Source organism: Dicentrarchus labrax, unplaced genomic scaffold, assembly GCF_905237075.1.
Source record: "Dicentrarchus labrax unplaced genomic scaffold, dlabrax2021, whole genome shotgun sequence".
Classification (NCBI taxonomy): domain Eukaryota; kingdom Metazoa; phylum Chordata; class Actinopteri; family Moronidae; genus Dicentrarchus; species Dicentrarchus labrax.
The window spans coordinates 19,858,160-19,880,133 of record NW_026136711.1 but is presented as its reverse complement, the minus strand read 5'-3'; the positions used below and the strand labels follow the sequence as shown (position 1 = coordinate 19,880,133).

General features: G+C 38.7%; 2 protein-coding genes across 5 annotated transcripts; one reads left to right on the top strand and one right to left on the bottom strand.

The window, feature by feature from the left end:
- The first annotated feature begins 1,443 nt into the window (after nucleotides 1-1,443).
- Nucleotides 1,444-5,892, top strand: LOC127372264 (pepsin A-like). Of its 2 annotated transcripts, XM_051415795.1 has the most exons (9): nucleotides 1,444-1,538; nucleotides 2,268-2,418; nucleotides 2,505-2,622; nucleotides 2,869-2,987; nucleotides 3,898-4,094; nucleotides 4,186-4,302; nucleotides 4,443-4,587; nucleotides 4,751-4,849; nucleotides 5,627-5,892. In XM_051415795.1, the coding sequence occupies exons 1-9, from the start codon at nucleotides 1,483-1,485 to the stop codon at nucleotides 5,750-5,752; spliced, it is 1,128 nt and encodes a 375-aa protein (XP_051271755.1). In that variant the 5' UTR covers nucleotides 1,444-1,482; the 3' UTR covers nucleotides 5,753-5,892. The 2 variants fall into 2 exon arrangements, with proteins under 2 accessions (XP_051271755.1, XP_051271757.1); XM_051415797.1 differs by lacking the exon at nucleotides 4,751-4,849.
- Nucleotides 5,893-7,665: 1,773 nt separating this feature from the next.
- LOC127372263 (amphoterin-induced protein 1-like) lies at nucleotides 7,666-16,683 on the bottom strand. Of its 3 annotated transcripts, XM_051415793.1 has the most exons (4): nucleotides 16,539-16,683; nucleotides 16,316-16,362; nucleotides 12,382-12,528; nucleotides 7,666-12,017 (listed from the first exon to the last, which is right to left on the bottom strand). In XM_051415793.1, the coding sequence occupies exon 4, from the start codon at nucleotides 11,952-11,954 to the stop codon at nucleotides 10,431-10,433; it is 1,524 nt and encodes a 507-aa protein (XP_051271753.1). In that variant the 5' UTR covers nucleotides 11,955-12,017; nucleotides 12,382-12,528; nucleotides 16,316-16,362; nucleotides 16,539-16,683; the 3' UTR covers nucleotides 7,666-10,430. The 3 variants fall into 3 exon arrangements, with proteins under 3 accessions (XP_051271753.1, XP_051271752.1, XP_051271754.1); XM_051415792.1 differs by lacking the exon at nucleotides 16,316-16,362; XM_051415794.1 differs by lacking the exons at nucleotides 16,316-16,362; nucleotides 16,539-16,683 and adding an exon at nucleotides 15,272-15,290.
- Between the last annotated feature and the right edge of the window lie 5,291 nt (nucleotides 16,684-21,974).

The window sequence follows — 21,974 nt, the reverse complement described above, 5'->3', positions numbered from 1 at the left end:
TGTGTGTGTGTGTGTGTGTGTGTGTGTGTGTGTGTGTGTGTGTGTGTGTGTGTGTGAGAGAGAGAAATGGCAGGATGTCTGTTCCACTCTCAGTCCTGTAGAGGGCAGAGTTGGATGGAGCGATATTAAACTGCCAGAGAACACAAACAGAAGACGTGTATTGAGGTGGAAATGATACAGTATCAGTGTTCTTACATGTAACGTGATAAGCTTATCCAGTTGATTTATGGTAGAAAGGTGAGGAATTTATAATGACACATTAAACTGATTTCACACTAATGTCAACAGCATTAATGACATTAATACAGGCATTTACTATTTATATTTTAAATACCATTACATCATTACATCCTTTGAAACACCCCTCAATGTGAAAAGAGAAGCCATTCAGATTTTATATTTTCAGATTGTTCAAAAAAGTGAATTTAGTCAAAGTCAGCAACACAGACATTAAGGGACCTTTTAAAGTTGCTGTAGGCAATAATACTTTACATTTATTTGCTGTCAGTACACACAGTAGATGAGAAAAGTCAACAGAAACTCACTGAGTCTGGGAAAGGTCAACCCTCACCTGGCTTTCACCACTTATAAAACATACAAACTTGTGACTATGGGAGAGGTTGCTGAAAGGAAACTGCAGACTTGTTTTAGTTTACAAAAAAATAATAAAAGATCTCTTTTTGACTCCTAATTGTCTGCAAAAAGGCAACTTCAAAGCCTCACGTAGGAAGAGTCCTTATTTAATTTGCACCATATACTCCCCACCTCCTGAAACTAAAACACAGACCTGGACTTCACCAGACTCTCAAATTGTCTTTTAACACAAACTACTAAATCTAATGCTTTAATGGTGCTGTAGAAGGTTTGTTGGGGTAAAACATGCCTGTAAAGATACAACAGATATTTAAATCTATAAATCTTCACTGACAATCTGTATGGAAATGTATCAAACTTTATAGGGACGAAAATAGCATATATTTTTCAATATAGTATATACATAGCCTACTTCTTAAATAGTATTTTGGTAATTGTCCTTTATCTGAAATGCTTACGTAGTTTAAAGTCTTAAGACATTCAGTTCATTTGGATAAATTATTAACAGAAACTGTCAAAAGGTGAAACACATTATTTAGCAATTTATATTCAATTAACTGTTAACACATGACTGTTTATTTTATTCCAGCTGAGTGTGTTGACATTTGATGTTGATTTCTGGCCTGAGTTTACTTTGAATAGGGAACCAATTAAACTTACCTTATATTCTTAATGCTAAATGTATTGACATTAGATTACCGGACATTAGGAAAAGCATACTGGGTTCCCATTGTTTCCTTTATCTGAATTCTCGCATTCGATACTAAAGTGGTTTCTTATCAGTTCAGCTTTAAGTGTAACAGTAAAAAGGAGGAGTTTAGACTAGTTTTTACCTCTCTATATAAAGACTCTTGTGTGTAAAATCTTTATTGGGTCACGCTGAAAATAATGAAGTCTGTCTTGGTGTTGCTGGCCTTTTTGGCCGTCTCACAGGGTCTTCTCAGGTAAGATAAACAGCAAACTTCCAGTTATTAATGACAAAATTTTAAAAAATGCTATTTAACATACCTTTGCAGAGTGTGGTTACTGAGGGTTAAAACAAATTAAAAGACTAGATCTAGTAGAGAAACCTAGAATGATGATGCTCGATAAAAAGTATTTAAAATACCATTTTACATTTATTTAAAACGTTTTTAAAATAATGAAATCCTGGTACGGTTCGCCAGCAGTTTAAGGTAAAATTACTCTCCAAAAATGATTTCACATCTTGTTCAGATTGCTTGAAATTTCCTATAATTGAGCTGCCATCATAATAAACTAAATTTTATTCCACAAGTAGATTTTTTCATGTGTTTGAAATAAAGAGAAAGAAAGTAGACTTTAGGGCCCAATAATAGCTATAGACACTCTTAAGGTGGAGATGGAGAGACTTTCTTTATGAGAGAAAGAAAACAAGATTTACACCAAAAAAAAAGAAGGTTGCCAGTTCGATCCCCAGCTACCACTGCCCATCAGCAATACAATGAATGAACTGTAGCTGTATATAAATGCAGCCATTTATGACCACACACATCTCTCTGAGACAATTCCTTGACCTTTTTTAGGCCAGAACACTATAGTTTATATTTCCGAAATCATTCCCAGGCCCGAAACTCCTTTTTAGGAAAAGTTATGGGGTCTGAGTTGTTTGTGAGTATGCTTCCAGATCAGCTGAAATAATGAATGTGCTGCAGGATTCCCCTGATGAGAGGGAAGTCAGCCAGACAGCTGCTGGAGGAGAGAGGCCAGTTTGAGGAGTACAGGAAGAAGTTTCCATACGACCCCGCAGCGAGGTTTCTCCCCAGGAACGAGCAGAGCGCCGTGCCCATGACCTATGACCCAGATGTAAGTAGCATGTAACCACTGTACACTCTGCCCTGTGCAATCATTTAAATACAAGAACTAACTAAATAATCTTATTCTCGGCACAGTTAACGTACTACGGACTGATTGCCTTTGGGAGTCCACCTCAGTTCTTTAAAGTTCTCTTTGACACCGGTTCCTCTGACCTGTGGGTTCCCTCCATAAGTTGCACCAGCTCTTCATGTGGTAAGTACAAAATAAATGGACAGGATCATTTCAATATAGTGACAATGAAACAGGCCACCAATTGATTGTTTCTAACATTTTTCTATCTGGTTCCAACTTTGTCATATGATTATATATCAATCACTATATTCCTGGATTGAGAGTATGTGCATATGTTTAAGTCTTTGTAACAAATGATGTGTATGAAGTAAAAAGGTGATGAAGTGTACTCTCAGTCACTACTCCTCACTCTCTGTCTGTCACTAGACAATCACGCAAAGTTCAACAGCTCTGCGTCCTCCACTTTTGAGGCCGGCACAAAGCCTTTCTACATTTCATACAACAGTGGGTTTGCAGCAGGAAGCACCGGGTATGATACCGTAAAGGTGAGGATGAAACATTAATACTGTATTATTATTCATTGTCTGCTGACCAGAGGTGGAACTACTCAACTACTGTACTTTATACTTCTACTCCACGGAAATTCAGAGGGAAATATTACTTTTAATACTTCTTTGATTCAACCTTGAGAGATCATTGAGGGCAGACCCTAGATTACAATGTCATCTAGTTGACAGAGAAAGGCAATACCCCAATTAGCAATTCTGATTAGGGAAGATACATTTGAGAAATTAAGATAATTCAAATGTAAAATAAATACAGTTGTGTAAAAAGGGAGAGTTTGCAGTTAAGGTAGATCATGTTATAAATCAATTAAAACAATTAAAAGGTCTAAGGTCTTAAAATAAAATCTAGTTATGTAAAACAACTACAAGTAGAGATTGGGGGGCTTCAGATTAAGTGTATTGATTTTAAGGAGGAGTTTTTTGTTCCAGGAGTCAAATGCACTAAAAGAGTTCACCTGGCTACATTTATTTTATTGCTACAATTACTAGTTATTTTTCAGATTAATATTCTACACAAAAAACACATTATAAGCTTAGAAATAGTTAAAGATTAAACCTGGGGTTCCCAACCTTTTTTACGACCTTTATGGTTTGTGACGCCTTAAAAAAAATGTTGGGGTCCCTTGTCACGTTTCTGATGTATATGAGTTTCTCTACGCTTATTTCACAGAAACACAAAGAAAATTTAAAAAAACCAAACATATTTGTGTATCAGAACTTAAAATACTACTTTTAGTTGTGATACTTACATTACAATTTGTTGATAATTCTTCTGGAGTCTCACTGAGGTAGGATTTTCATTGAAAGATTTTTACTTGTAATAGAGTATTTTTACATTAATATAAAAATGTAAAGTAATGAGCCATAAAAACGGATGTTACATTTTTAGATCAGTGACCTCTACGTGGCTCACCAGCTTTTTGGCCTCACTGAAACAGAGGCAATTTTTCTGGGATATGTGCCCTGGGATGGGATTCTCGGTCTGGCCTTTCCTGGCATGTCATTCGAGGGAAGCACACCTTTATTTTACAACCTGTGGAACCAGGGAAAACTCCCTCTGAACATGTTCTCCATGTACCTGAGCAGGTGAGGTTGTTAACAATGCTGAAAATCTAATGCAAAATGTACTTTCTCATGTACAAGATGATGTTTTCATGACTTATCATCTCTTTGTCAGTTCTGTGGAGGGCAGTATGTTAATTCTGGGAGGAACAGATCCCACATATTACACTGGAAGCATAAAGTGGATCCCACTTTTCCGTGCCACTAACTTTTGGAACATCCACATCCAAAGGTAGACTCCTCATAATAAATGTCCATGTTGTGTTTTAAACAATGTAACCACTTCACAATTGACATTATTTGGAACTCTTCCTCTAATTATTGCCTGTGATGTACATAACGGATGCATTTATGACTTCCTTCGTGTTGCAGCATCACCATCAATGGGAACACGGTTGCGTGCTCTGCAAGCTGTGAAGCCATAGTGGACTCTGGTACTTCTGTAATCATCGGCAGCTACAAAGATGTCAACAACATCAACGGCTGGTTAGGAACCTTCCCAGATCAGAATGGGGCTGTGAGTTTCTTCATTGTTTTACTTTTAGCGAGTGTGATATTAAATATGTTAAGTGAACTGTTCTGTAGTTCAAAAAGGTAACATTTTGCTGTCTGTCTGTCTGTCTGTCTGTCTGTCTGTCTGTCTGTCTGTCTGTCTGTCTGTCTGTCTGTCTGTCTTACAGGCTGCTTTAAGCTGCACTAACACAAATCTGTTGCCAGACGTTGTGTTCAACATAAACGGCTACAGCTTTGCTCTTCCTCCGTCAGCCTATGTCATGAAGGTTTGTGTTTAAGCACAGAGTGATTTATGGTATCTATTTCTATGGTATACTTAAATAATTAGTTGTAACTCATCACTTTATCAATGCTAATAAATAATTTATTAAGCTATGAATCTTTTAAGCCATTGTGCTTTATAGAGCATTGATAATTCATTAGTATGGACAACTTTTAGATTGTAGGAATTATTCTGGGTAATGTACATCCTCCTCCTGTATAGCTTGCTTTGTCATTTTACCTCTTTAATTGATCGTAACGACCCCACAAACAGTCTGAAAAAGAGCTGCAGGGCATCCGAATAAAAATCAATCTATCAACAAGCCCAGACTTAATGGCTAATTACGAAGTTATAAGTCCATAAACCTTTATTACTAGCATGAATGATAAATGATAAGTAAAAGATTATGGTCTGGATGTTCTGGTTGAGAGAAGGGTCTTCTCGATGAATAAGGGGTCGCTAAAAGACAAAGTATGTTCTATTGAAATAGGATAAACACCAGCCAAAAGGGATTTAATTTTCACAACCTGGCAACCAAAAGTTGTTTTTAGAAATGGTTTGAATGATTTATGCATTAATAAATCAAAAACCTGAATCAGCTTCTTGTATGTTTAAATGTGTTGACAGTTCTCAGTAGATCTCAATTTGCTTTAACACAGTGCAGAAAACAACTTCACAGGATGATAAAGATACACACATACAGCTAAACAGAGATGTAACAGCTCTCTGAGCTGATTGCTGCCTTAAGTCATGTTCTCTCTCCTCTCTCCTCTCTCTGCAGTCTGCCTCTGGGTGCACAACAGGGTTTGCACCTGGCCCCTGGATCCTGGGCGAGGTCTTCATGCGGCAGTTCTACACCGTCTTTGACATCGGCAACAACAGGATGGGCTTTGCTCAGGCTGTGTGAATACATGTAAAGAACTGGGTCAGGTTAAAATTATATCAGCCATTTGTCAGAGGTTGTAGTCTGTGTCGCCCTAATAGAGCTAAAGAAAGTAACTGACTGACAGATTTTGACTAATAAAATAATATCTTTCTGACATTAAAGTCATCATAGCTTTGTTCTAAATTCAAATGCTTGTAAAGTCTTCCCAGAACAATCTGTAAAGGCAAGAGTCGGCCCAAATGTTTCCCTCCGATATGGATGTGTGTCTTGGCAGCCACTAGATGGCAGAGGACTCACTGAGCTGCACATTCAGTCACTTCACCATTCATGTGATTCCCCTGGGAGGGGCCTGAGGAGAGGATGAGTCATCTCACTTAGAATTCAGTTTCTAAAACACAGAGGCAACTGCCAGTCAACGGGCGCTGCCTTACATTCATGCCATCTGTGTCTGTGATGTTCAGTGATGTGAGATTACCTTATGGCTGCTGCATTTGTTCTAATTATAATCTGTAATTTAATATCCAACAGGGATGCGTCATACAGATCTTTTCTATTTAAACATGTGCATCGATACACCGATGAGCTGTCATTAACCCTCTCACACCTCCTATTACACACTTATTTAGCATTTTAATACTATGAATCCCGTGCTGCATTGTTGCGGTGCATTTTTTTCCGAATGGTTCAATCTAGTTACGCACACCTGGCTGGTGTTGCATGCATTGTGGGTAAACATGGTAACATGAGACAGCAGCTTCTGAAGCAGGCAGCATGGACATTCCTGCAGACCTCTTCAATCATTCATCCTGCAGAAGAGTTGGGCAGCAGGTGAGGTTTCACACTGCAGCATCTGTCAGAAAGATGGACAAACTTCTTGACAAAACTGCCATAAATAATCATTCTGCACACATCTGCTGCACTGTCACATGAAAGAAATGTGATGTATGTTCCACCTGTTTATTGCTACAACTACCCAACATCAAGGTAACATTTTTTAAAACTGAAATCTGAGACCTAAATTGTCTGAGGTTAATATAGCACTGATCCAACCGGCTGCTCTGTCCAGGACATTAAGAGGCAGAGGAGAATGAATATAGACCGGCGCGCTCACTCTGCTCAGGGAGATCCTGTGGTCAACAACCCAAATAAGCGTGAAAAGCCAGCAACACCGTATGTTGCCAGAAGAAAGTAAGTCTGAGGGACAGGTGCAATAAATACGACTCCTTACTCCACTGCTCTGTGTGGTTTTCCATTTCACCCTCAAGTGAATAAGGCTGTGTCATTAGTGTAATACAGAAACTAAAGCTCCACACTAACTTGGCTGACTGAAGCCTGATCTTACTAAAACAGACAACAAGATCAGGTAATCATCATACCTGCTCGGTCACATCTGGAGCACTCTGGAGTCAAAGGAAAAATTCCTCGTTTTGGGAAATAATCTTAGTCACTTTCTTGCTGACAGTTAGATGAGAAGATTGATAACAGTCTTGTCTCTGTATGGAAAATATGACGATTCCGCCGGTTAGCTTAGCTTAGCATAAAGACTACAAATAGGAGGAAACAGCTAGCTTGGCTTTACCATATGAAAACCAAAGTAAAATACATATCATATGTGAATTAGTGAGTTTTAGAGGTGCTGGTTTGTAAATTTTGTTACCTTCTGAAGGAGCCAGGCTAGCTGTGTTCCCCTATTTCCAGTCTTTATGCTAAGCTAAGCTAAGCGGCTGCTGGCTGTAGCTTTATTTTTAAAATACAAACATGAGAATTGTATCAATCTACTCATTTAATTCTCTGCAGAAATGTAAATCAGTGTATTTCCCAAACTGTTTTAATGTTGTAAGTTGTAAAGTTCTGTTACTGTAGCTCAGTTTGACAGATTCAATGAATTAATCCCCTTCCAGGAATATAACAGACATCATTCACTCTTTGTTGCATTATTTTTTAGTAGTTTATGAAATACAGGAACAATACAACAATAGACAAGATATAATACAGGAAATAATAACATACAATAAGTCCTTATACAGGATTGCATATATTGAAATATAAGTGGCTTCACACAGAAATGCAGTATGTAACATACTAATGACAATATAACTGTTCTGACTGTAAACACTGAACATGTAGGTTATTAATTCTCAGCATGTAACTCAGTCTTTGGTTAACTGTCAGAGGAACAAAAGATATATGTACAACATTAGCATACATAAGACGTGTCCCTTTTTTGATATAATTAAATAAACTTCCTCAGAATGTAGCTACATTATTATGCTATTAGACTACGCTCACAATGTCATGACAATTTTCAACGCTATAATTCCTGTAGACATTTAATGACGGTGTTGATCACCTAAATTATCTTGAAAAAGCACCATGAAAGGATAAAAATAATAGTTATTTCAAAATCAAAGTTCATTTACTGTACATTGCTACATTTATCATCTGTGACTCGTGTATTTTATTGTGTGTGATCTCTAATGAGCAGCCTGAATTTATTCGGTAAAAAAATATTATTCTATTAGTGTGAGTAATTATTTTCGTATTGTTATTATTATTAGTATTACTCTAACCAGCAACAGAGTGAATTTAAATTGTGAAAACTTAATTTTCAGACAGGACTCTGATCTATATCCTCCAGTGGTTTATCCCGTATGGTGGTGACACCATTGAAGTTCTATTGCAAGCCTCTAAAATCAACAATTTGAAGGTATTTTAGTAATGTTAACAAAATGAAGACGTGTGTTTGAAAACTGTTTCTTCTAGATTTACATTTCAGCTGTCTTGGCTGCACTACTAGCTGCTATTTCTGACTATGTTTATGAGACCGCTGGCCGGCTGACTGGCTGGCATTTGCTGATTCGCTGATTCGTTCAGGGTTGGGCTCTAAGGCCCAGAAGCATTCAGTAGATGGTACTCGCTCACAGTTGTTTCCCTTGGGCTGATGCTTCCTGGCTGCCATTAACCATCCAATATGACAGGATGTTCATTTATTGTTTGAGCTCACTGTCATATATCCTGTCTAAACTGGAATTGGCATTACAATGTTATTTGAACATGATTTATTGATCCTTTCTAAACAGTTCAAACTGAAGATTTGGGGCTGAAATCTGCCATCAGAAGACACAACCTGCAGCAGCTGCACTGACAGTAGACAGTCGGGTGACTTGTGGAATGTTTATGCTTTAAATGAGCTTTAGCTTATTACAGTGCTTATTTTTCTGAACCAGAAACTGTGTGATATCTCTGCAGACCCCACTGGCAATGTTATTGTATCAATGAAGTCTATTTCAGTAGAGCAGTTCTGGGACTCCCTGATGAGTCAGAACACAGGTGGTCTGAAAGATACATCCTCTTTAAAGAGAAAGGCATAAATGCATATTAGGCCATAAAATGGTTTGAATAAGCAGATATGTTTCAATCAGGTGATCAATATCTTTAAGAATTAGTCAGTTATTCCATACTACTGGATCTCATCAATATTAAACATGTGTTTCTTAATATTTGCAGTATCATTTAATTAAATCACTGGGTGAAATAAGTGGCTGCTCTTAAATCAATATTTCATGTTCTATTAATAGTCAACAGTTGTATTTATATTGATGAAAACAACTAGATATGAGTTTCAGTAATACTACAGTGTGTATGTGGTCATGAACGACTGATAATAAGACTGGACGTAGTCTGATAACCTGTTGTTAAATGAATTACAGTAAATATGTTTCACAAGTTGGGTTGATGATTCTGTGATCATGCTGAATCCAAACTGACTTAAAATAGACCTGCATACTGATTTAAAGATACTGTCAAAGCAGTATTTAAAAACACTAACAAGGTCAGTTACTGCAAACACACATATTATTACTTGAGCATTAAATCACACTCGAATATGAAATAATACAAATAGATAAAATTGCATAAGAGTAATCCTTACAGGACCGTGTCCTTTAAAGGCCGTCAAAACCAAACAGGAATGTAAAACGTAGCATTAATATTAAACATCTTGCAGTAGTAATTAAGTGAGCTCTGCAAGCTCTGCATAAAGATAAGTGTCTCTTTCAAGCAGTAGCTTCTGTCCAACATCTTTAAAATGTCTAATCTTTGTAGTACCATCATCCCCAGTGCATAAAAAAGCTGGATAACTTTAAAGTGCAGCCTCAGGATATTCAGAAGCCAGCTAAGTTAAGGAATAAAATGCTTTCATGCTGTTTGTTGTCTCTGAGCAATTACTACTTAGAGTTGGTATCTTTTTAATTTTCTTAGGGACTTAAAAATATACATTGCATAGCAAATTCTTGCAGGACCAGTCAATAATTTGCAGTTAAACTGACACTTAATAATAATATGAAAATTAATAGCAGAAATAACAATTACAGTCCTGTATGACAACTGAGATAAATGCATTCATCAAAAATATTTAAGGTCAGAAATTATTTTAACCATATTTCTAGGCATTATCAGAATGTTTTTGGGTATTTCTAAATGTTTTTTATTGAGTCATTGCACTGATAATTTATTTTCTATCAGCAGTACATGCTACTGCAACAGTGTCACCAGCTGTGAGAGCCAACTAAAGCTTTAACTCTGTTTGGAAGATGCTAACTTTTGAATCTTGCACACATTCATAACACACAAACCTCTGTGGAGGAGCCACGCAGGTTAAACCATCTCTGTCTTACCCTGCGGGCTGTACCTCTGACTTTTACACCACCATGGGGGTATCGGAGCACACAGAGCTGACAGACTCTGCGTCAGACCTCCTTCTCTCCCTGTTGTCCCCCTGCCACTCCTCGTCTTCCTCACCTATCGGGTTCAACCGCCCGTTCTGTTCTAGCTGGTCCTTGGGTTCCAGGAAGGCCACGTGTCTATATGGGAAGCCTCCGCCTTCCACTCTTTCTTGCCCTGTCTCCTCATGTGAGATGCTAACAGTTGAAGAGTGGAGGCTGTCCCCGGGCTCGTTCTTCTCCAGGCCCTGATCCGGACAACAAGCGCAGCGGCAGGGTGTGAAATAGAGGTAGATGATTACCATCACTACGCTGATCAGACATGCTACGAGGGTGGTGTAAGCCGTTTTTAGGTTCTCCAGTCCACCACTCGAGGTGGTATTAAACACTACTACAGTAACATACAGCGTCTCATTGAAGGAGTCGCTGGTGGCGTAGCAAGTGTAGACCCCTGAGTCCTCTGCCTTCAGGGGGCCAATCTGGAGGCTGCCGTCTTTACGCATCTCAGCAGTCTTGTGTGCTGGAGGCAAGGGGATGTTTCCAGGCAGCGTCCAGTTCTTCATCATGTCCTTCTGCCTGGTGTCACAGTCCAGGACCAGGAACTGCTCCAGATAGGCTATTTCATCTGTAATTCTGACCTCAGTGCAGTTCAAATAGACCTTGTCCAGATCCATAATGGCCATTTTTTCTTTCTGTGGGCCTGGTAACAAACAGGTGTGACTGAGCTTGAAGTCAGTGGCAGAGCTGAGCTCCTTGAGGTACCAGCGTGCCACCACCTCATACAGATCGCAGTTGCAGGGCAGAGAGTTGTTGTGGAAGTACAGGCCATTCTTGATCCAGGCGGGCAGAGCCTGAATCTCATGGAGGGGCAGGGCTTTGATTCGGTTGGAGGACACATCCAGCAGCCTGAGAGTTTCCAGCCGGCTCCGCTCCTTCACCAGCTCCATGGGGAAGCGTGAGATCTGGTTGTGGCTCAGGTAGAGCTTCTGCAGGCTCAAGAGGCTAGAGAAGGCAGTGCGATCTATCTGAGAGATGCGGTTGTTGTAAAGCAGTAGCACCTCCAGGTGCTCCAGCGGCTCAAAAATATTCTCATCCAGCATGCGGAGGTGATTCGAGGAAAGGTCCAGGTAACGAAGCTTCGTCACATACACAAATGCCTCAGAGGAGAGGAAGTTAAGGTTGTTGTTGCTGAGCAGCAGAGTGTGCAGTTTACTGAGTTTGTTGGAGGTCCACTCAGCACGTAGCCTGGTGATTGAGTTAAAGCTGAGGTCCAGAACAGCTGTGTACTGTGGGAGAGAGATGGGAACGTTGGTTAAATTCTTATTGGGACAGCTGATGATGTTGCTGGCGCACACACAAGTCTTGTGACAGTCCAGAGAGTTTCCCATAAACTGTGCCCTGACTCTCGCTGCTGACAACAACAAAACCAGAGGTAGAACCGCGATGAAGCTCCTTCTTCTGAATGCTGCTTCCGTGGAAATCCAGAGTGACCCCCCCATCATGTCAAGATTATAAACTGTAGCAGTCTGGATGCCTTCTAGTCTTCACGGTGGAGAGTCATGGAGCTGTAAGGACAATGAGATCAATAAATCAGCACTGTTTCACCAAAGAGCTAAATAAAAGATGTGATGTCATTCCTGTATATGAGGTGAAGACATTAAGGCTCACAGCTATAATGCACCCAGAGTGCTTTGCTGCAGTCGGGTCAAAAAGTTATAAGTGGTCAGCAAAAAAATTTCACCACAGCGCCATCAATGAATTAGCGACATTAATTGAATTAATTAATTCTGAATATAACCTAAAATATTATTAACATGTTGTCTGTTTCGTTCGCCTCCTGCGACCATCATCCAATCTCCTCACTCACTCAGAGACCGGCAGATTTTGTCCCGGCGGCAGGCACAAGTGTCCCGGCCGCTCGAGCTTTACCTTGAGTCGGTCTCAGCGGTCCAGTCCGGACGGTCTCATCCTGTCCTCTGCGGCGGGCAGCGGTGCCTCCTCTCTATCACCGGAGTGACCGGAAAAGCCTGTCTGCGGTCCTCACTGATGAGGAAATGCAACCATCTGATAGTTGATCTGAGGGGCGCAAACAGCAGAGCAGGGGGTGTGTCACATTTCCTCCCCATCTCTCTCTCTCTCTTTCTCTCTCTCTCTCTCTCTCTCTCTCTCTCTCTCTCTCTCTCTCTCTCGTGTTTACACAGCACTACCAATTTAAATAAGATACATGACTATTTTAAGCACTACAGAGGTGAATCTGAAGTGTCCAACATTATGAAGGGGACATTACAAGAAGTATTTAAAATCATGTTAAAGGTTGCATTGTGGTAAACATGTGGGGTTGGTTGGGGTTGCTGAAGACCTTGCTGATGGTCCCTTTTGCCTTTGTTTTCCCTTCTCAGTGCTCATTAGATTTTCATATTGTCCCTTATAATGATGTATTTTCCTAAAACAAAGGCGGGGTCCTCAGGGATGGTGTCATTTTCCCCTCCCCGTAAGGACACATTCACCAGCTCAGTGCGATGATGGCTTTAATGATGAAGCCCTTCCTCCTCCTGGTTCATCTTATTATTCCGGTGAAGGACAGGGCAAGCATTCAGTGTGTGTGGGAACTGCAGCTGCAGCAATCTTCGGCACAGGACGTGATGTGCATGTAGCAGTGTGTGAGGGATCAATAGGGAGAGTTCAGAGCAGAAAGGGGTTAACATAAACAGCTTAGAGTCCTGTCCTTTGAAGTGGATAAAACACTTTTAATACAGTGATTATATTAATAAGATTTAAACATAAAGCACTGTTATTTGTAGCATTCATTTGAGTTATTAAGCTGGTTATTATTTGCTGGTTATTCCAGAGTTGAGCCTGTCGTTGTTAGAGTTTAGCCTTTACTTTTTATTTTAGGAATCATGGCCAGATCAAACTTCCAACAGGGGGCCGAAATTAGATTCTGGGCCCCTATCAACCACCCGCTCCTCACATGTTCTGAGCAATGTGTAAATTTTTCTATATCATAATACTACCTGGCCCCAAGCTGCAGTTTGATCAAACATATATTTTTTTAAGGAATGTGCAACATATAGCCTACAAACCAAACAATAAAGGTGTTTTGGCCACTCTAAGGCAGGAAAAACAAGTTGATATGTTGACCTTAGCAAACAGTTGCATATTTACACATCCAGCAGTTATGGGCCATTGTTGTGTTTCTGTCTGTTCTATTTGCTTTCTTCTATCTTTGTTTTGCTCTCTACCACAAAGTTAGCCTGGAATTTACAGATGCCCTGGAGCTCTGGGGTCCCACGCAGGGCAGTGTGTTGTTCTTCATACCAGCTGCCGTGGGATTAATCATCAATTTAGACATAATCCAGTGTGTGCACAATAACGCAACTATACTGGCTACTATCGGACAACAACAGTAACGAAGACTCCAGAATAGACAAACAAAATACATCAGGGATTGTTGAAGGCATTTGGATCATATTGATGGTTACATCTGGCATAATCAGACAAACAGAATCAGGAGAACAAAGCAGGACAATTAGCAGACAGGAAAGGCTAAATCACTACAGTTGCAAGGCAACACACTGAAAACTGGACTGCAGGCAGGTGAGCACGTCAGTAACCCCCAGAGGACACAAACACTCACAGAAAAAAACGTCAGTATGACTGATAACCATCCAGCTCGCCTATAGCTGTACATTAAATACCTTGTTATCAATCTTCTAAGCACAAGGTCACCTCACACAGTCAATCTCACATAAAAAGAGAAGATGAAATGGTCCAGGTCTGGTTGCTATGGGTGCCAAGGGTAGGAGGCGTGTGTATGAGCAGGACATAAACTGTATAGACTGACCATTTGGCATCCTATAACATTAATCATCAGTAACGGTGGAAAGGGAAGAAGGGAAATTGTAATGTCAGCTGGGAGGAAAGGGTTAACGTGCAACGCTTGACGTCAACATGCAAGTCTTTGATCAAAAGGTTTAAACTTTGACAAGAATTAAGGGCACAATTTCAATGTTGGATCGAGTCACAGTGAGGTCTCACTTACAGGACAAGGTTACATTATCCAGATATATTACATCCCAGAGACTTTAAATAAAACCAGAATAATTCACTCCACATCCTGTCAACTGTACTCTTGAAGTAAAGTGAAATTTGACACATTTTCCCCAATGAATCCAGCAAACAGCAGATTTCTTAGAAACTGAAATGATCGCTTCTGTGTCAAATAAACCACATTACTGTAAGTCAAACATGCTGTATTTTTAAAGCATTTAAATGAATCTTATGACTACGGTGTCAATTGATAAATGTGACTATGTAAAAAGATAACTTTTTATACTATCTATTTAGGAGTTTTCTTCTGGCAGAAGATGGACAGTTAAAATATAACAATAAGAAGGACAATCTATGTGGAGTCCTACTACTGTGTGTCAAGAGTCATACTAATGATTAACATAAAGAGCTTTGACATTCACAGTATATTTACTGAATTATTCATTAATAATTAATGATAACAGTGAGTAAAGTAATAATAATACAATGATAATCAATAAAGAGTAGAAGTAGAAAAAATATTCAAATTATTTAATTAAGGAAAAGTAGCAATACCACGGTATGAAAATACCCCATTACAAAGAAACAGCCTGCATCTTTATTGATGTCATATGTAGTATATGTACTTTAAAGTTGCCATTGGTCATGGTGGAGCTCATTTTAACTACTTTATATACTTTAGTGGGTTAATCTAAAAGTACAATATTTCGCACTGAAATGTAAAGTACCTCACAAACTGGTTTTAAGAAGAGAGAGTAAATGTACTTACTTTAAAGTAGTAGTTAGTTAGTTACTTTACTTTCCACTACTGGTAAATGCTAGCGAGGCATTGTAGCCTATCCTCCTTCTTTCCTTCTGGCGCGTCCTTTTTTTATTCCACAACAGAAAATGACTCATGCTTTCAGGGATGTCATGAATGTGTCAAAACCTTCATAACGATAAAAGCTCAATCAAATACTTGCTCAAGTGGAAGATGCTGTATATGGATCAGCTCATCTAGAGCTCTGTAACTTGAGTATTATCTGATAACATGATCAATATGATCATTAATCATTTTGTCGGCATCCATACATCCTCTGCCAAATTGGTTTGAATTACACTGTTGACTTACGAGTGGATTTATAAGAGAAGGAGAGGACATCTTCTCATTCTGAGTTTTTTTGGATGCTGCTATAGTGCCTTTCCATTAATTTAATGCATGTGTCATGATGAGCATGTTTTTCACTCGACAACAACAACAATGTACCAAATGATTACTTGGGATCCAGAGAGATATGCAGCTGTGTGGCTGAGACAGAGCCGTGCAGGCGCAATGCATCTGCACCCTCCTCTGTATAATAATGTGACATGGATCTCAGTAGCAGTAATTACCCATCATTACCAGAGTGTTTTTAGATAGATACACATGCTGGAAACACATACACACGAAAACAAGCACATTACTCTATTTCTGTTGTACGAACGCACAGCATCACTTCCATGATGCAAGGAATGTAGCCTGGTGGCCTATTTTTCTTTAGTTAAATGATTATTATGCTCAGATCCTGACAGTGAACCAAAAAAAATCAAAAACAATAGTAAATTTATTCTGCAAACATTGTGTTGTCAAAGTCATCTTATTCCTTTGTGCCATAGAGCTCCATTGTTGTCCAAAAAGTAATAAAAACAAATTGAGCTTTATTTTATGGTTTATTTTGATCTCACAAACACCGTCCTGCTGCTGTAAATACTTCACCAAATGTGAATTAATGCTGAAAATAGTCCCCAAGAAATACTCTCATACTTTCAAAACATCTAAGTACATATTTCTGACCTGCTTTCATAGATGTCCGTCTTCAGTTGGAACCAATGGGCCTGAGGCTGAGAGACATTAATGTACTGTTGGTTTAGGTCCTTTTCATAAGAAAACAACATAAAATAGAGCAAATCGCCACCTTTATCCTTCAAACTATCACTGGCGGATGTAGTATTCCCATATGCATAATCTTCATTTGTTGCCTCTTGTAAGTTGTGATTTTAAAGTTATGTAAACTTACCTCTTGCTGTCACAACAACAACCTGCTCACAAAGCTGATTCGCCCTGTTGTGCATTCGATTGGGAAATATCAGATCGCAGGGTAGATTTAGGCAGCGGCCTTGGTGGATGGTCGTTCCGGTCTCAGGAGATTTACAGTCCTCTTGTGAATTATAAATGAGGTAAAGCTCTGGGCCATTGGCAGCAGTCTAGTGTAATATCCAACCCCGCCCACAGCACTCCATCAGCTAAATGAGATCAGCTTCTTTCTCTCAAGAAGAGCTGCTTGCTGCTCACAGCTGGAAAAATAATGGATTTAAATGTTTGTAAGAACTCATACTTTAGTTTTATTTATGTTTATTTAATTAAATATTTTCAGTTTAACACTGGTTAAATTTATATTGCATCTTACACTGAAGTGAAATAACAAAGATATTGGAGCTCACAAAGCATGTATGTTTTTGTGCTTGTGATGGGGCTTTAGTATCATAGTTTGTCATTAGACTCTTTCCTAATGATCTCTTTCTGAAAGTCTACATGGGTCATTTCATATCCAGGCCCATTTTCCTCACTGAATGATTCATATTTAATTCTACTAATGCATTTGTCAGCTGTATTACACACTGATACTGAAAGCCAGAGAGAGAATAGATGATTAAGTTCTCTGTGTGAAAAACACAGCAAGAACAAGAACATTTCAATGGTTTCAAGAACACACAAAATACGATCATATCATGATCTGAACAAGACTTTTTATTTTTTTAATAATATATCTAAATCTGCACCAAAACCCAACAATACAATCTTAGATTTATTGTTGTAATCGAAATTATTTATTTTTTTGTTTGGCAGGTAACTCCCTGGCTGCCTGTATGATGTTCCTGTATTGTGTCTGTTTATTTACAAGAGTGCACATCTGAACTAAATGTGCAAGTGAACGTGCAGGTCACATCAAGAAAGAAAGCTATTTGCATCTCCACATCTCCATCTAACAAAGGCCAGACAATCACCCACTGGTGCGTCGCAGTTATGTTTAGGTACATGCATCTTCAATTAAGATTTCTAATGTGTAAAAGTGTGTTTGGCTATAAATCAATGCAATACTAAAACTGTCCTTAGAGTCATTACAGTAATCTCTGTTACAGTGGGTAAAGCAGGGAGCTACTGTACCAAATGCACAATATAGTGGACACACTGCCACCATCTGGCATAGTCCGCAGGTTCAGGGGCCTGTTCAAGAGGCAGGTTTGCTGAGTAATCTGGATAGCTTTGATGAGTAAAAACCAGAACCCCATTAGTTCTTAAACACGGACTAAAGTAAAAGATCTGTTCAGAGTTTCATTCAGCAGAGTTATCCATATAACTCGGTAAAGCTGCTTTTTGGAACGGGCCTCATGCCAGCAATAACTGACAGACTAACAGAGGAATGTTTAATGAGGTATTTTGTTAGCGTATATTTAGATAGATAGATAGATAGATAGATAGATAGATAGATAGATAGATAGATAGATAGATAGATAGATAGATAGATAGATAGATAGATAGATAGACTTTATTAATCCCTGAAGGATGTCTTCCTACACAGATTTTTCCTGCTAAAGATGGTAGTCTCAAGGCAAATAGACAGAAACACTGCTATCATGAGACATCAGCTTTTATTTTAGAAGTTTAACACCACTTAATACAAAGCTCAGAGTCTTATAGAGCATCAGATCATAAACTCTGACTGTGAAAGAACCAAACAATCTTGCACATTGTCAATCACTTGGACTCACTTTATTTATGATGTTTGATACAACAATTGAAAGTAATTCATGAACCACATACATTTGGATCATTGTAGCTACCTGCCCCAAAAATGATTCAGTGTTAGATACTTGAAGAAACTTTAACGCTTTATCTTTTCCATAGCTCTTTCCAGCAGCACAGTGATTAAAAAAAATCCACAACATCCCTAAGTCCCATAAATAACACATGTCTGATACGATCCACCGTAACGTTATCCAAGCCAAACAATACATGAATGTCAGGAATGATAAAGCTTAGAATAACCCAACAAGATAGTATTGTGCCTTGGATACACCGTCACTTTTAGTCTGTTTGACTGTCTGCTGCCATATATAAACCTTCCTACCCAAGTGTCTCCAAGGCAACATTCATCACTTTACCCTTTATCTCCAGTAACATCCCTCCAACACATTTATACATCTGAAAATTTAACATGAGATGCTTGTTAGTACAGTGTGTTAGACATTTGTAAAGAATCTCTCCTTCAATCATGTCAGATACTGTGCAGCTCGACTGAAATATCTCCTTTGTGCTTTTGCTTTGATGTTATTAAACACAAAGCTGGTTAATATTCTCCCTCAGTACACTAAATGCTAAATGTGCATTTGAATTTGAGTTGATTGTTTGTGTAGGTTGCAGTAATTATGTTTTGGTAAATGCAATGGCATGATTTTATTTCTGAGTGCGGCTGATATTTGCGCGTACATATCTATGGGTAGTTATTATTGGCAGCAGGGGCTCTCTGGGGTTAGTGCAGCGTCCTTGCTATTTCTGAGTGCGAATGTGGAGTCTATTTTCAAAGTTGCCATGGAAACCATTGTATTTGTGGTGGCAGCGATTGGTGCTGCCGGCCGAGCAAGACTCTGCTATTTTTGTCATGAGTCAACACCTGATATACACACTCACAGACACACACACACACACACACACACACACACACACACACACTCAGGTGTACATGCCTGAATACAGATGAAAACACACAGATACACTCACACAATGCGCAAAAAACACACCACAGTAACACAAGCGGTGTTGCTATTTTAGTCACATTATATACTGTTTGAAAGGCGTTATGTGTTACACAAGCATGTTTCCCATCTCTCTTTAGTGTTACCAGACATCTTGATACATCTTCACCATGACAACAGTAGTAATCGCTGTCCATTTAATCTCTCCACCCAACTGCATCGTGTTTTCTTATGTTCTGTTGTCCAGGCATGTTTCATGTTTGATGCATTGACAGGAGGCGACAGATGCTGTTAACTTGTTATCAGTCAGGTTGAGACAAGTTTTAAATATTACAATAGGCTTACATATATTTTACAATGGACTGGTAATAGCTGTCTACTACTGTGAGGTTATGATATTTGAAGGTAAAAGGAGACTGTGAACAAAAGTGCTATTTTACACAGTATGAAATTTGCAATACTGACGAGCAGCATAGTGATGTGTAGCAGGACTGTAACTAACATCATGATGTTATTTTCATATTTCATATTTTCATAATTTATTTTTACATTATTTTCTTGGAAATCAATCAATCGTTTTTCTCAGTAAAAGTGAAAAACGGCTATCCCTATTTCCCCTGGGTTGAAGGTTGAAAATTACAGTCAAAAATGTGAAGATATTCTGTTTCCTATCCCACAGGACCAACAAAAGCAGAACATCCTCACATTTCAGAAGCTGGAACTAGAACATTTTGCCATTTTTGCTTAAGAAATTATACAAACTAATCAATTTTCATAATAGTTGACAGGTGATTCATTGTTTGTTGATAGACTCATAAACTTATCATTGGAGCTGTAGTATGCAGTGGAATGCATAACATTTTATTATAATCTGTTTACTCAAATTTAAATACCACTTTTGAACAAAGTTTGTCAAATAAGAGTAACAAGTGCCTTTTACCAATGTTCATCACTAACCTTGTCTATGGGTCCTAATACAGTAAGTACACTCAAGGCAGAAAGCAACAAACTGTATAATATTGCAACCAGGAGACCTCAGTTCCCACAGTGACTTAACCAGTGGCATTATTATAACAAGGCTATTAGTGAACTAGATTAAACAATCAATTTATCTGCAAATTAAAACATGCTTTTTAATGGGGAAAGAGATGCAAAACGTGATTTCCATGAAATGCAAATGTTATGTGTATTATCATGGGGAACCTTATAAATGCAAATGAAAAACACCTACCTTGCAGCTCCATGCTTGCCCCTTCAGTAGAGTAGCCTCACCCGTAATGGCCCAGATTTCATTGTCCTCTGCAGACAGAGCAATAAGATGGACTGTATATGAAAAAGATCACCGTGGCAACAGGAGCCCCAGTTTGAGAAGCTGGGGATGGTGGAGGCTGAGGCCTGGCCTAATCAATGCCTCACTGCCTCAGTAAATCTTGTACTGGAGGGCACTCTAATCCATGAAATTACAACCCGAATCATTACTGACTGACGAGAGAGAGGATCTAGAAATAATGGATTAGATATGAAGGTGAGGTGTCTTGCATTGTGCACATTCATATTCATGAATAAACCCACTAAGGTCACTTGGAGATAATAAACCTTCAACTATTTACCCTAAAGTATGTGAAAAAAATTATGTGTCCATGAAGACTTTAGGTTTATATGCTAGTGGCCAAACTAGGCTGTAATGCTCATTATACACCAGAATGTAATTTGTCAAATACATGAATGTACCTTTAGATCCTTGATACAAGGGGGCAATATATATATGATTATATCTATTTGGCCTGAACATTATTACCCCCATCAATAATCCTCTTTAGAGTGGCAGGTTTCAGATTTGTAGGCTCAGCAGCTCTGGTTTGAGCTGAGCTAACATGCTAACTGTCCCGGTCCAGCCCTGTTATGGTCTCATCAGCATACCAACCTGCTAAGTTAGCATGTTTACATAATAATCACTGGATGCTGACATTGTATGATATTTAGTAAGATTTAGTTTGTATCATGTGCATAGTTAGCATGGTAGCATTGTAATCATGGATGCGGCAAATAGTGTAAACAAGACAGCATTTAGCTTGTTAGCATGACATGATTCTCAAAGGAAACGGGTAAAGATGATAAAATGTGATCTCTGTTTTGAAAAGGTTTTCTGTTATAAATCGTTGACCTGGTGATGGAATTAGAGAAAACATTGCAATCTGATAATTGTTGACATATATTAGCCTTATACATAGGCTATATTTGTATTACAGTAGTTGTTGAGAAGAGTTGGACTAACAAGAGATCTTGTCTTATACACAACTGAATACAAGCATTTCCATCTTCCAAACTAGTTTCCTCCACAATTACAAAAAATATTCTAAGGATTGAATTGGATTGACTTATAGGGGGGTGCCAACAAAAGTAATAACTAACTGTAATATTATTACTGAAATGTATTAGTAATTACACTACTAGTTACTGGGGAAAGTAATATTATTACTGGAATATTATTACTAGTAAAGAGTTACGGCCCAACCATGTTTACAATGCTAACAACAACAACAACAACAACAACAACAACAACAACAACATAACATTTCCCTACTTCCCTAAAATTTGACAATACAATAAGGACACTAGGACCCTGTGGAGGCAGCTGCTCTGGTCCTGTTTCTCACTGCCTCCTGCTCCAGCTCTGCAGTCACTGTGTCAGAGTGGAG